The sequence below is a fragment of the Gymnodraco acuticeps genome, unplaced genomic scaffold, assembly GCF_902827175.1.
Source record: "Gymnodraco acuticeps unplaced genomic scaffold, fGymAcu1.1, whole genome shotgun sequence".
Taxonomy (NCBI): domain Eukaryota; kingdom Metazoa; phylum Chordata; class Actinopteri; order Perciformes; family Bathydraconidae; genus Gymnodraco; species Gymnodraco acuticeps.
The window spans coordinates 466998-480224 of NW_022989890.1; the positions used below are offsets into that span (position 1 = coordinate 466998).

The 13227-nt window shown below is 39.4% G+C and overlaps 1 protein-coding gene across 1 annotated transcript in view; it reads left to right on the forward strand.

Annotated features, from left to right (window-relative positions):
* The window catches only part of LOC117535418 (ryanodine receptor 1-like), a 55097-nt gene extending 49976 nt beyond the window's left edge, over positions 1-5121 (forward strand). Inside the window, 8 exon segments of the mRNA XM_034199871.1 lie at positions 91-151; positions 266-412; positions 491-625; positions 715-871; positions 1030-1094; positions 1280-1380; positions 1455-1506; positions 3861-5121. Coding sequence (XP_034055762.1) covers positions 91-151; positions 266-412; positions 491-625; positions 715-871; positions 1030-1094; positions 1280-1380; positions 1455-1506; positions 3861-3956 — 814 coding nt within the window. The 3' untranslated portion in view covers positions 3957-5121.
* The last annotated feature ends 8106 nt before the right edge of the window (positions 5122-13227 follow it).

The window sequence follows — 13227 nt, forward strand, 5'->3', positions numbered from 1 at the left end:
TTAGTGTCCCTTTAACTAACTTGACTTTTTTTCTTACATTTCAAACAAACCATTTTAAATAAAAAAGAAACCAATAATGTATCTCTGTAGGACGACCACCGTTGACTTCAAGTACCAGATCTGGAAATTTGGCGTTATTTTCACGGACGGTGTAAGTAAATCTTTACTCACATGTATATTGCACTATATACTGTGGTATACTTACAATTTAAATGCGAGCTGACCTTTGACAACTGAAAAAACCTTCCCTGTTATCTCTTTGCAGACCTTCCTGTATCTCTGTTGGTACACCATCATGTCTCTGCTTGGGCATTACAACAACTTCTTCTACGCCTGCCACTTGCTGGATATTGCAATGGGCGTGAAGACTCTGCGCACCATCCTGTCCTCCGTCACACACAACGGCAAACAGGCAAGTGCAGACAAAAGCTTGCAATTACTCATATTCAGTATTATTGTACTTACTCTGTTCCCTTGTTGTCTGCACTAGCTCATGATGACAGTGGGCTTGCTGGCCGTGGTGGTGTACCTTTACACTGTGATCGCCTTCAATTTCTTCCGCAAGTTCTACAACAAGAGCGAAGATGAAGGCGAACCAGATATGAAATGCGATGATATGATGACCGTAAGCCGCTTATGATGCAAAAAAATGCACTTTGGTACATTTGTGACAACTCCACTTCTTAAGCGATGTGTATTTACTCAACTTTGCAGTGTTACCTGTTCCACATGTACGTGGGTGTGCGTGCTGGCGGAGGCATCGGAGACGAGATAGAAGATCCTGCTGGAGATGAATACGAGCTTTATCGCGTGGTCTTTGATATCACTTTCTTCTTCTTCGTCATTGTCATTCTACTGGCCATTATTCAGGGTAAAGACACTCTTACATTTCATGTGATTGGTTAAGAGGAAAGAGGAAAATGTAAAGAGCCTTTTCAGACTTGCTTGTAACTGGATATAGGAAAAGGATTCAAAGTTATGTTGGGAACCTGACATATCTTGCAATGACTCCCCGTATGATTACTTTAGGTTTGATCATTGATGCCTTCGGAGAACTCAGAGACCAACAAGAGCAGGTCAAGGAAGACATGGAGGTATGACCCTTTCATTCATTGTTCATTCAATCAACATTAAGCTGTCTTTGGCTCTTTTTCTGCTGTAACAACATAAATGTCCCCTCTGTGGGACTAATAAAGGTATTCTGATTCTGATTCATTTGACCCTTGTATACAATGTATTCACCAAGTGGCTCTAACCCTCATGACGGATTTTTGTGCAGACTAAGTGTTTCATATGTGGCATTGGAAGCGACTACTTTGATACAACACCGCATGGCTTTGAGACCCACACTTTGGATGAACACAACCTGGCCAATTACATGTGAGTGTACCTCCTCTGCGTTCAGTGATATGATGTATCAATGAGGAAAATATTAACATGTGGGTTCTTTTCAGGTTCTTCTTAATGTACCTTATCAACAAAGATGAGACGGAGCACACTGGTCAGGTTAGTCTGAATAGTTGTATTGCCTTTTTTTTTTGTTGGTGTTTTGATGTAGTAGTCAGATTAAAACTGACTGATAACCAGGGGCAGCGGGTATTGGAGACTAGAGAAGACTTCCCTCAATTATTGGTCCCTTTACTGTTGTGCACACACCATTGTTGCCTAAAAGTAGCATCATATACTGCTAGGGTATATCATGTTCATCATCTACAAATATCAGCCTGTAGTACAAGGCTACATTTTATATAGACAAAGACAAACACATTTAATTATCAAATAACTATTAAGAACTAACAGTGTTGGAGGAAGGACTTAGATCATGTACTTAGAAGTAAAAGTATAAATACTACGGTCTTAAAATATTCCTGATTTCAGTAAAAGTCCTGATTTAAAAATGTTACTTAAAGAGCAACTTGCAGGTTGTTTTTTTTAATATATGTATGCTTAACCTTGCCTGAAATTACAATTTAAAAAAAAGTTAATGCAGGATTTGATATTTTTTACAAGACATAAGGGCAGGAATTCAGAGGGAAAGGAGCCGTTTTGAGCTCTGCTACTAAAAACTGCTTTTTTGTAACGTCATACGTCAAACGCGTCATATTACGTCACATGGGGGAGCACAGAGGTGGGGGGCGTGGCCTTCGACTGAAATACACATTTCGATCGCTTCTTCTGTCGTTTACTTACAACTTTTGGTATATTTGGCTCGGTAGGAAGACTTTGATGCACATTCAGTACCAGTGTGTGAGGTTGTGGTTACGATGGCGATATCCGGACGCGAACAGTGAGGACTACAAAAAGAAAAACGAGTTGACTGGGGATATCTGTTCAAAAATTGCGAACTCCAATAAATCATTTAAACCAGCTATTGTTGCCAGACTTATTACTGAATATCGTTCTTAATGTGATACCAAGTCCATCTGAGACCTGTGTACACCTTCAGACAGCCTCCAAGTGAAGCACACGGTGTTTACTCACAGTTTGAAAGCAACGTGGAGAAGTCTTCAGCTGTGGTAAACTGCTATCCGCCCAGGGAAAAATGGGATCCGCCCAGGTTAAACTGTGCCCCACCTCTGTAAACCAGTTGATCGGGAAACCAGTTAATCCGGAACACCGGTCACTCACCAAGACAGCTGCCCTGTTCTCCACTGGTTCTCCTCACACCACAGCTCCATTTCTCGCCGATGGCCGTTATTTCTTCTAATCCTTGGCTGATCCTGGTCTCTAGGACGCCGAGCAGGCTCATAATTATAATCATATGCATTCGAATATATATTTTCAACCTCTTCTGTGTCCAAACTAGCATTGTGATCCATGTTTATTCATACGTTAGACCGGCCGCTCTCCCCCATGTTACGTCACACGCGGGAGGTCACATGGGGAGGCTTTTTTTATACGTAAGTAAAAATGTCTTACAAAAACGACGCCAGATGTCACTGTAGTGTATATTTCTGTATATTTTTTGGAAAATCTAGTGTATACATAATTTTCCTACACATTTATTCACTGGTGTGTCTAACCTGCAAGTTGCTCTTTAAGTAAAAGTACAAAAGTATTAGAATCAAAATGTATTTAAAGTACAAAAGTATTTGTTCTGCACAATGGCCCATTTGGTAATAATATAGAGTACAGAAGTCTTATATCACCTAAATGTACTTCAAATACTTACAGTAAAAGTACTCGTTATGCAGAATTGACCTTTTCACAGTATTTTATTATTATGGTTATAATATTATCCTGTTTTTATAGAGGTAAGAGCCTTTAAGTATTCTAGATATGTGAAATACTCTGGAGAGTAGTATCACAGTACTGTATTATACCATATTTGTAAATCATGTGTTTTTATATGTACCAAATACCTAACTGTGAGTGTGAAAATGAATGAAGTGGAGTAAAAAGTACTGTACTTGCCTCTGAAATTTAGCGGAGTAGAATTATAAAGAAGCAATATATGGAAACACTCAAGTAAAGTAGAAATATGTTTAAAAGTAGTATTTAAGTACAATACTTGAGTATGTGTTCTGCAAACTCAACGTATACTTCTAGCAGGATGTGTGTGTGTACATAGACTGTTCACATGTTTGTTTGCACAGTAACGGTTGGTGTCTGTGCATTACCATCGTTTGAGCTTACAGCAACAGTATTTTGATTAGCACCTGCTAAAAGCATCCAGCATCCTGTTCTCTGCATTATTGTTGTTCAGTAGGTGCATATCATTCCTGTTATAAACACAATAACGTCTTCTGTGGTGCTTAAAACAAGTCTGATAGTTGGTCAAATAGTAGCCTTCATTATCCTGAGCCTGTGCTGATAACACAGTTTGCTTTCTTTTTGTTTATTGTCTCACGCTCTTTTAGGAGTCGTACGTGTGGAAGATGTACCAGGAGCGTTGCTGGGACTTCTATCCTGCTGGAGACTGTTTCAGAAAGCAATATGAGGATCAACTTTCCTAGCCTACAAGTACTTGACACAAATGCAGGGAGAATAACAACTGCTATACATGTGTTTTTTGTCACTGGCAAAGTGGATGTTTAAAATGTTACCAGCCAATCAATAGAGTACTTTTATTTTGGCTGGTGAGTGATGCAAATCTACTAGCTATTTGCATATGTTTTGCATATTTCACTAGTAAATGGGGGGGTTCATTTTGTGTCTTATGTACTGTTGTACATCATTCCTGACAAAACTCACATCAAATGGATTTTGTCATGAAAATGCTAAATAAGTTTCATCAACATACTGTAACTCCAAACGTTGATGACTTCAGCGTCCTTGAGATGGCTAAGATACTTTTTATATGTGAAACACATTCACACCAAGTTTTTTTAAGATTCATCATGTTATTTCATCATTTATCAAAATGCGTGAAAATGTTTTACTAAGTTTTAGTTGAATGTGTTTGCTGTTGAGGAGGAAAAGATAAGACTGTGATTTGTCATAATTTGACAAAGTGCCAAAACTACCACATTTATAAAAGCATGTAGTTGCTAGCAGCTTAACACTTTGCCTTTCTGTCTTTATATGTAGTTAATAGTTTTTTCTTTCATTACTGTTACTTTCACTTAAACATATTCATTTTTTTTTCTCTGTTGAGATTTCTTTAGATACTGTAGCTTTTATTTGATTTTAATTTATTATTTATTGTTTCTCAAGACAACTATAAGTCTACAATGATTAATACATTCTGTATAAGAATAAGCTTCATTGTAATCCGACACTTATTTGACCTTTTACTCATCAGCATAATAATGTGCGTATTATGTATGTAGATAGTACTTTCCAGTATCAGAATCCTTAAAATGTGGCTCCTAATTTGCAACATTTACAGAATGGATTCAGTTATTTTTCAGTGAAAAGAGGTCAACTAAATTACATAATATGTGGTGATCAGAAGGAAATATATTTTATGTTGATTGTCAAATGACAATCCACAGAAGGTTATCTAATGTAAGGCTACATTGACAGCCATAACAACAGTTTGAACAAAACAAATTATTTTAAACTTCCCTCAAATCAAGTATGTACCAAAACCTGTTTGTGGTAAAAGTGAGAGACTCTGGAGTTGGACTGTTGACATTTCAACAACCATAATAAAAAAAAGAATGTCTGACTAAATGTGTTTTTCTTTGTACATCCATGGCCTGTTTCCTGTCCCGTGTGGCTGATTGGCTGGAATAGTGCACCTTTAATTAACATTGTGCTTATATTGCGTAACGTTCACAGTAATTTATACTTGTACTGTATTGATACTGATTCAAAATGACTAAATAAGAGAAAATATCAAAAGAAAATGCTGTTGAGTCATTTAACACAGTAACTCTGAACACACTGGTGCAGTTTTTTTGTAACATCTCATCATCACAGCCCATTTTCATCCCGAGCTGTTGAACTGTGTCCCTATGGAACATCCTTTATAAACTGGAATTAAGGCTGAGCATAAAAACTCACATTGAGCCCATTCAGTCCTCCAACATTTCTCTCTGAGCCAGAGATACAGCGACTGTCAACATGAATGTCTTGGGGATGAACGGTGAGTCGATCTCTTCACTGAGCAATCATCATTACAGCTGTGGGACATTTTATATGCAAAAACTACCACCAGTAGGGTGATTTATAGACTGCATCAACAACAGTACAAAGATGCCCTCAACAGTGCACGCTCCTTCCACTACTCCTCTGTAATACAATCTGGCAGCAATAACCCAAAGACCCTTTTTTCAACTATTAACAAGCTCCTCAACCCAATGGATAATATCTCCAACTCCTTCACCACCTCAAAGTGTGAATCCTTCCTCTCATTCCTCCAAAGCAAAATCGAAATAATACACAGCAACATAGCCAACTCCTCCGTCTCGTCCACCACCCATCCTTTTCCGGAACCTGCCTACTCTCCTCCTTCCAGGCACCCTTTTACAGCCTTCAGACAAATTACCTCACTGGACATAGTTGCCCAAGTCACCGGCATGAATACCTCAACTTCCATCCTGGACCCCATGCCCTCCACCCTTGTCAAGGCCTGCCTCCCCTAACTCACTCATCTGATCACCACACTCTTTAACTCCTCTCTGTCCACTGGACTCGTCCCCCCTGCTCTGAAACTCGCTGCTGTCCCTCCCATACTCAAAAAACCTGGTCTCAACCCTGATTCCCTCAATAACTACCGGCCCATTTCTAACCTCCCATTCCTGTCAAAGATTCTGGAGCGAACTGTTGCCTCCCAACTCAAATCCCATCTGGACTGCTATAACCTTCATGAACCTTTTCAATCTGGTTTCTGTACTCGCCACAGCACAGAATCTGCCCTACTCAAGGTCACCAACGACATTCTCCTCTCTGCTGACTCTGGTTCCCTCTCAATTCTCATTCTCCTTGACCTAACAGCCGCATTTGACAAGATCAACCATTCCATCCTCATCAATCGCCTCCATTGGCATAACCGGTACTGCCCTCTCCTGGTTTAAATCCCATCTCTCTGACAGACATTAATTCATCTCCATTAACAACTCAAAATCCCCCACAGCCCCCGTCAATCATGGCGTCCCTCAGGGTTCTGTACTTGGTCCCCTTCTGTTCATCATCTACATCCTCCCAATTGGACAAATCCTCCGTCAACACCAACTCCAGTTCCACTGTTATGCTGATGACACACAGCTCTACCTCTCAACAAAATATATTTCTCCAACCACACACTCCCAGCTCAGCACCTGCCTCACTGACATTAAAATGTGGATGCAAAACAATTTTCTAAACTTAACAGTGACAAATCGGAACTTATAATCATCGGCCCAAACTCACTTACCCGCTCAACCCAAAATGTTTCACTTTACATCGACGGCTCCATTGTCAACCCCTACACTCACATCCGTAACCTTGGCATCATCCTCGACCCCCACCCTTCCTCCCTCACGTCAACCAGGTCACAAAAAATGCTTTCTTTCATTTAAAGAACATCGCCCGCATCAGACCCTCCCTCTCATCGACCGCTGCTGAAACTCTAATCCATGCCTTTATAACATCCCGACTGGATTACTGAAACAGCATACCTTTTGGATCACCTGCATTCATACAAAAAAAACTTCAATATGTCCAAAACTCAGCTGCCCGCTTGCTCACCTTCACCCGACGCTCCGACCATATCACCCCTATCCTCCATGACCTCCACTGGCTCCCCATCAAACAGTGCATTGACTTGAAAAATCTTACTTTTCACTTTCAAAGACCCCACCCCCCTACCTCTGTGACCTCATCCAACGACGCTGAAGCTAACCTACTGCAGCCCATCAGGACATGAATCCGGACCTGGGGTGACAGGGCCTTCGCTGCAGCTCCCCCTCACTCTGGAACTCCCTCCCCAGCCACGTCAGATCTGCCAACACTCTCACATCATTCAAACAATCCCTCAAAACTCAACTTTTCACTCTTGCCTTCAACTCCTAATCCACTAACCCCTCGCCCTTATTCCACCTAGTTAAGCACTTTTTACTTTTGTTGTTATTTTGTTTGTAAGCACTTTGAGCACCAGGAAAAGCGCTTTATAAATGTAATGTATTATTATTATAATCAAGCATGAATGAATGGAAGTCTTGTTAGAGGAAAAATGTTGTAGAAGTTTAACTGGAATCTACATAAATAAGGTGTGATGAATAGTTGTTAAGGATGATGTGCTCAGTTTCTGTACACATTATTAGAGCTTTTTGTTAATGACACATTTCAACATGTTATATTGTTAAAAGTGTGCAATGCCTTTCAATACAGTTTTTGAGAAGTCAATCTTAATCATTTTCCTCTCTCCTTTTAAAAAATGTAATAAGAGAAAAAGTAATGCATTTCCTATTTGTTTGTGATAAACATATAAAAACAATCTTAGGATAAAGCTGGAAATAGTAAACAATATTACAACTTTTTTGAAATAACTCTTCATATTATTTTATTCGCTTTAATAAAATGTGCCCATGTGTTACTGTATGTTTATAGATTAGATCCAGATGTATGTGTGATGATGATAGCTGATATTTTTGATTGGTCGTGTCCCACATGCAGACCCCTTGATCCACCAACCATCTGACCGCCTCTTATCTGTGGACATGATTTAATAATTGGGCGATTATGCTCCCACTGCACCAAGATCACTGACCATGTGTTATACTATCAATACACTCTGGGTGTTAAGTGGTTATAGTTAGAATTGTTCATCACAGCATTAATTCTCCAAAAGAGCACTATTTAATATTGAGTAAAATGTCAATAGTCAATCTGTTTCTCTGCTTCACTTATAATTATTTTTCCTTGTTCAAGTAGAAATATATTATGTCCAATTCTTAGATTTAGCTAACCCAAACCCATTTTGCCAAAAGTCAGATGAAATCAGACGGTTAGCTTAGCTTAGCATAGCTTAGTTTAAAGAACTGAAACTAGGAACCAGCTATCGTGGCTACACTGAAGAGTAAAAACAACAAGACGACAGTCCAGGAAGTACATTTTACCAGTTGAAAAGTATTTCTAAGTAGGACATATCACACAGTTAACAACAATACCCGACTGTGTAGCAGGAAGTTTGCTAGACTGACAGATGCCAATGCTCATTCCTGCAACCAACCAGTTCATTGTTTAATTGGTATGTGCTCTTGAATTGATGCATGAAATCATGTTATACCATCATCTTTTGTCTTACTTTTTAGTCAATGGCTGAATATGCTGAAAAAGGTGAGTTAAGACATAAATGTAATTGTCTTGAAAAATGTGCTAACTTAAAAAGGGTATACTTTATTTGCACTTGGAGACTCTGTAAAGTTACACTTAGCACCCATATTTTTCCTTAACAGTATTATTATTATTTTACCTCTTGTACCTCTTTCGTCAACTATTAGTCCTTGTAAGCGACATGCGGTGCCACCACTACCACACATTTCTCTCCAAGATCTTGTGTCTGAGCATATCAATGACAAAGATCCACCAACTCCACCTGTCGCCCCAAGGCCTGTGAACTGTGTGCCCCAGCAACACAGCCTCACTCCCAGGTCGGCCTATGTTGACGTTATGTCAAGTCCCCTGTGTCGGCTTTTTCCAACGCAAGGGGGGGGGGCCTTAGCGTCCATTTTCAGCTTTCCGGGATGTCCATATGCTTCTATGGACGCTCATGGAAGCACGGCATTCGTGTGTGTCGACTGCCCTTAAAGGCAATGTGAGCGTCCATTCTCATTGGATAACGGAGAATTGTACACCCGGAAGTAAGTATTCCCCTTACTGTCGATTGATTTTACAGTGATATCTGCACTACTCATCGACTAAAAAACACCAAATTATCCTTGTTAATTACACAACATTGATTGGTTTAAATTGTGTGCAATGCTTTTGTATTTTTCCCCTTCGATTCGGAGAAACAAATATTTTTTCGGAGTAAAGGATGGCAGAAGACACTACACTACCCAGAATCCCCAGCTATCGTTTGGACTACACCAGAGCCATATAATAGAAGAGTTACGACAACGGAAGTCCAAAAACGGTTATCGTCACGTGGTTCATGTAGAAGAGGATCGTTCCCCGGAAGTTCATGGCGGGCAATGTGAATGCATTGATAACAGGAGATAGAACTACGATTTTTGGTCATTATTAGTGAATAAAGGTTTTGATTTGCAAAATGTATACAACGAATCGATATGTGTATGTATTTACATCAATATGTTTTAAAAAATAAAATAGAATTTGCTAATATTAAGTGATAATATTAGGATTAGTGTGAACTAGTTTACATGTTAGGCTAACAGTGCCTTGGTTAAAGAGCCTGTTGCTGTTTATTTATAGCTTTGAATTCTTTAAAACCAATAGTATCTTCTTAAACCTGTATGGTAGTCAGGAGCATCACTTTCTAATGTTTATTGATATATTTAGAGGGAGGGGATCTAAAGTAATGCTTTAGTAATGCGTTTCAATAATCCCATGGTAATTGAGGACACAAGTTATCTAAATGACTAATGTCATCTTTATGGCTTTCAGAAAGGACAGGAGACCGACAGGTGACTATCAAAGGACTAGCAGCAGCAGCATGATGATGATGTTAAATGTGTTGTTTTAGGAACATCCATTGCAAATACATGGAATTCAATAAACATTGAATAGCATATCATGCAGTTTGTCTGTGCCTTTTCCTCGGTGTTGTCCTGGTGTGCTGTGCTGCCTCCTAGTCGCCACCATGGTTTGCTGTGCTGCCTGGGGATGCTCCAATCGCTCAGAGAAAGGAGTATGAATGTACAGCTTCCCCACTGACACAGAGCGGAGGAAGCAGGAGCAATTTCACGACCAACAGCAAAAAAATATGTGATTTATATACAAACACTGCATTTGCACTTGTTCACAAAACGAAAACCACACCATTAGGAAAGCTTAATGTTTTGTTTAATACAAAAAACAGGGAAAGGCTTGAAAAACACTGAGAGTTGAGACTCAGGGTGCAGGGTGAGGGTCTCAGTGCAGGTATTCAGGCTCCATTGAATCCCCCTCTGGTTCTTGTGCTGAAAGAGGGATAAACAGACAGGAGAAAGGGTTATACACACCTATATAGCACACCTATTGGATGGGAAATTGCCTTGGGGAGATAAGGTGTGGTCTTTGTTCCCAACTGAAGTTATGGAACTTTATTATTTGTGAGTTTAACAAAGTATGACAAATGGCATCAGTAACATATGTGATATGAATTTCTATAAAGTTGTCTCACATTCTTGGTCATATTGTATATACAGTATGTAATGAGTATAACATGTCCAGTAAGTATAAAGTGTTTCCTAATACTGTGTATTCAACCACTATGGAATATGTATGTGGGCAGACAAAACTGAGTTGTTCTGTGTGTGAAGTAACCTCAAGTCACTCCGCAGGCACATTTTGATGCAGACCAGTTTGTCAAGACAAAAAAGGGCAAGACTAGGCTGCATTGCCCTGTGGTCAAAAAGAGAAGGGCCCCTGCACCACGATTCACCCCGGGACCTGTATCTACAAAGCCCATAGCTCATGATCACAGCGATAGTGTGAAAGGTGACACAGGTATAATAAGTATGAACTCTTAGTAACAAAAGTAATATTTCTTATTTTTAAGTGGTATAATATTTTAAATGTTTGAACATTTACAGTGCCATGTCTTCTACTTACATTAGTCTCAAAGATTGAGGGAAGAAGGGAAGGGATCACTGCCCTCCACCTGCCAGAGGAGTGCAAACAACAAAAACAAGCAAGGTGTCCCGTCATGTACCTGGAAGTTTGGGTTGGCAAAATGGAGTAAGAGAGGGACTTGAAAAACCTTGGTGGCTGTCTACTCATGTTGTTACAGTTGTCTTGGTTACAGCTCTCAAGTTTTTTTTTGTGCCATTTCCACATCTTTAGAAAATATGAAAAAATTGAAGTGAAATCAACCTCATCTCTGGAGAACAAACTTCGATTTCTCTGTCTTGTGAGTTTGCAGTCTTGCAGTTTTGCTCCTCCACCTGTAACATCACTGCCCCTCCACCTGCCATACAGTAGGTTACTAACAAGATTACTTATATAATACAGTGATAGAATACATGTTTAGTATGCTTACTTATATAAAACAGTAGTATTAAACTTACCTTGTGTTTTCACACTCACTCAAGTCCCTCTCCCTTTGCCATCAATCCAAAATCAGCTGAGCTGCAACATTATACAGGCAGGTAATAATCAACATAATCACAAGGACACAATATGGCTCTGCTAAAAACACTCACTCTTACACGCACCAAAGTTATATTTATCTAATATTTAACTCCCTCCACCCCCGCATACAATCCCGTTTAGAAGCCCCTCTTCTCTAATTCAACAACGTTGGACCAAATGACATTAAGAGAATGGAATTTACAATTAAAAGGTTGTTCAACGTCTGTTGCTAACTTGCTTCGGTATCCTAGCTTGATCTGTTATCTGTAAACGTTCCCTAAATCTACTGATTTAGGGATAATCCACTGACATCCTTTAATACACATGTTAATTTGAATCAGATGTACTGATAATATCCGCAATATAAATCTTTAAACTTCTTCTTACCTTTAAAAGTCCGTCACGAACGGTTATTATGCTGCAACTCTACCGCTCTGCTAGCCTTGGCGCTAACTTCCGGGGAACGAATGAGAGGCTCCACGATCCGCCATTGCTGTAAAAAAGTGGTCCATTGGAGTGAACGGAGATGTCATAACTCTTCTATTATACGGCTCTGGACTACACCATGTGCTCTGTTTGACAAACCAAGCTCTGTGATTGGAGAGTGTGCTCCGAGGGTTACACCGAGCCTCGAACAGCACTTGAAATGGGATGGAACCACGGCAGACTGTCCAAAACTGGATTTGAACGGGTCCACCGCGTCCCCCCCCTCCCCCACCCCGTCCCCAGAACTACACATGCTGGCTATTCTGTTTCGCAACATGTTCTCTATCTATGGCACGTCTCTACTGGGAGTTGTAGTTTTAAAAGACGTTTTCGTATTTCCCATAATAAGAAGTTGCCAGTATTAAACTGTGTACATCCCTGGAGGTTTAGGGGATAGGAAACACTCACATTTAAAACATATAATTAATAAATGGGTGAAAATTGCTTGTGCCCATAATGGGCAGCATTAATATATATACACACATGCCAGCTAAGGTCAGACGAGCTTTATTTAACAGCTGGTCTTATGTTTGTGACCCCTGTTGTTAATTGATAACATTACATTACATTAATTGATAAGCCTGAAACATGCACTCAGAGGCACATTTTGCAAATATGGCAGTAGCCATCGATCAGCTTAAGATAAGATATACTTTATTGATCCCAAGTTGGAACATTTGCGTTACATCAGCATGTGTAACAGTTAAATATGCAGTGGTGTTTATTTGTAAATTATTTAGTATAATCACACAAATTCTGTGTTTTATATTCAACAATTCTGTGTTCTTTATTTATTGATTGTTCAATACCTGACAAGGCCGGAGATTAAATATCTACATACATCTTATAAGAGTATAATACATTATGTATAATATCAGTTAAAATAAGTGCTTCAACATAGTTAACATTGCTGGAGGTATGCACAAATATTGATAGATGTCTTGTAATGCACTATTGAGGAACCTGCGTCCCAAGTTTTTCATTCAATGCATAACTACACCGTTCGTGAATATGATATGTCAATAAACCTTAGAAAATCTTGAAATCTTGAAAGGGATGTGCAAAATAGTCATTATA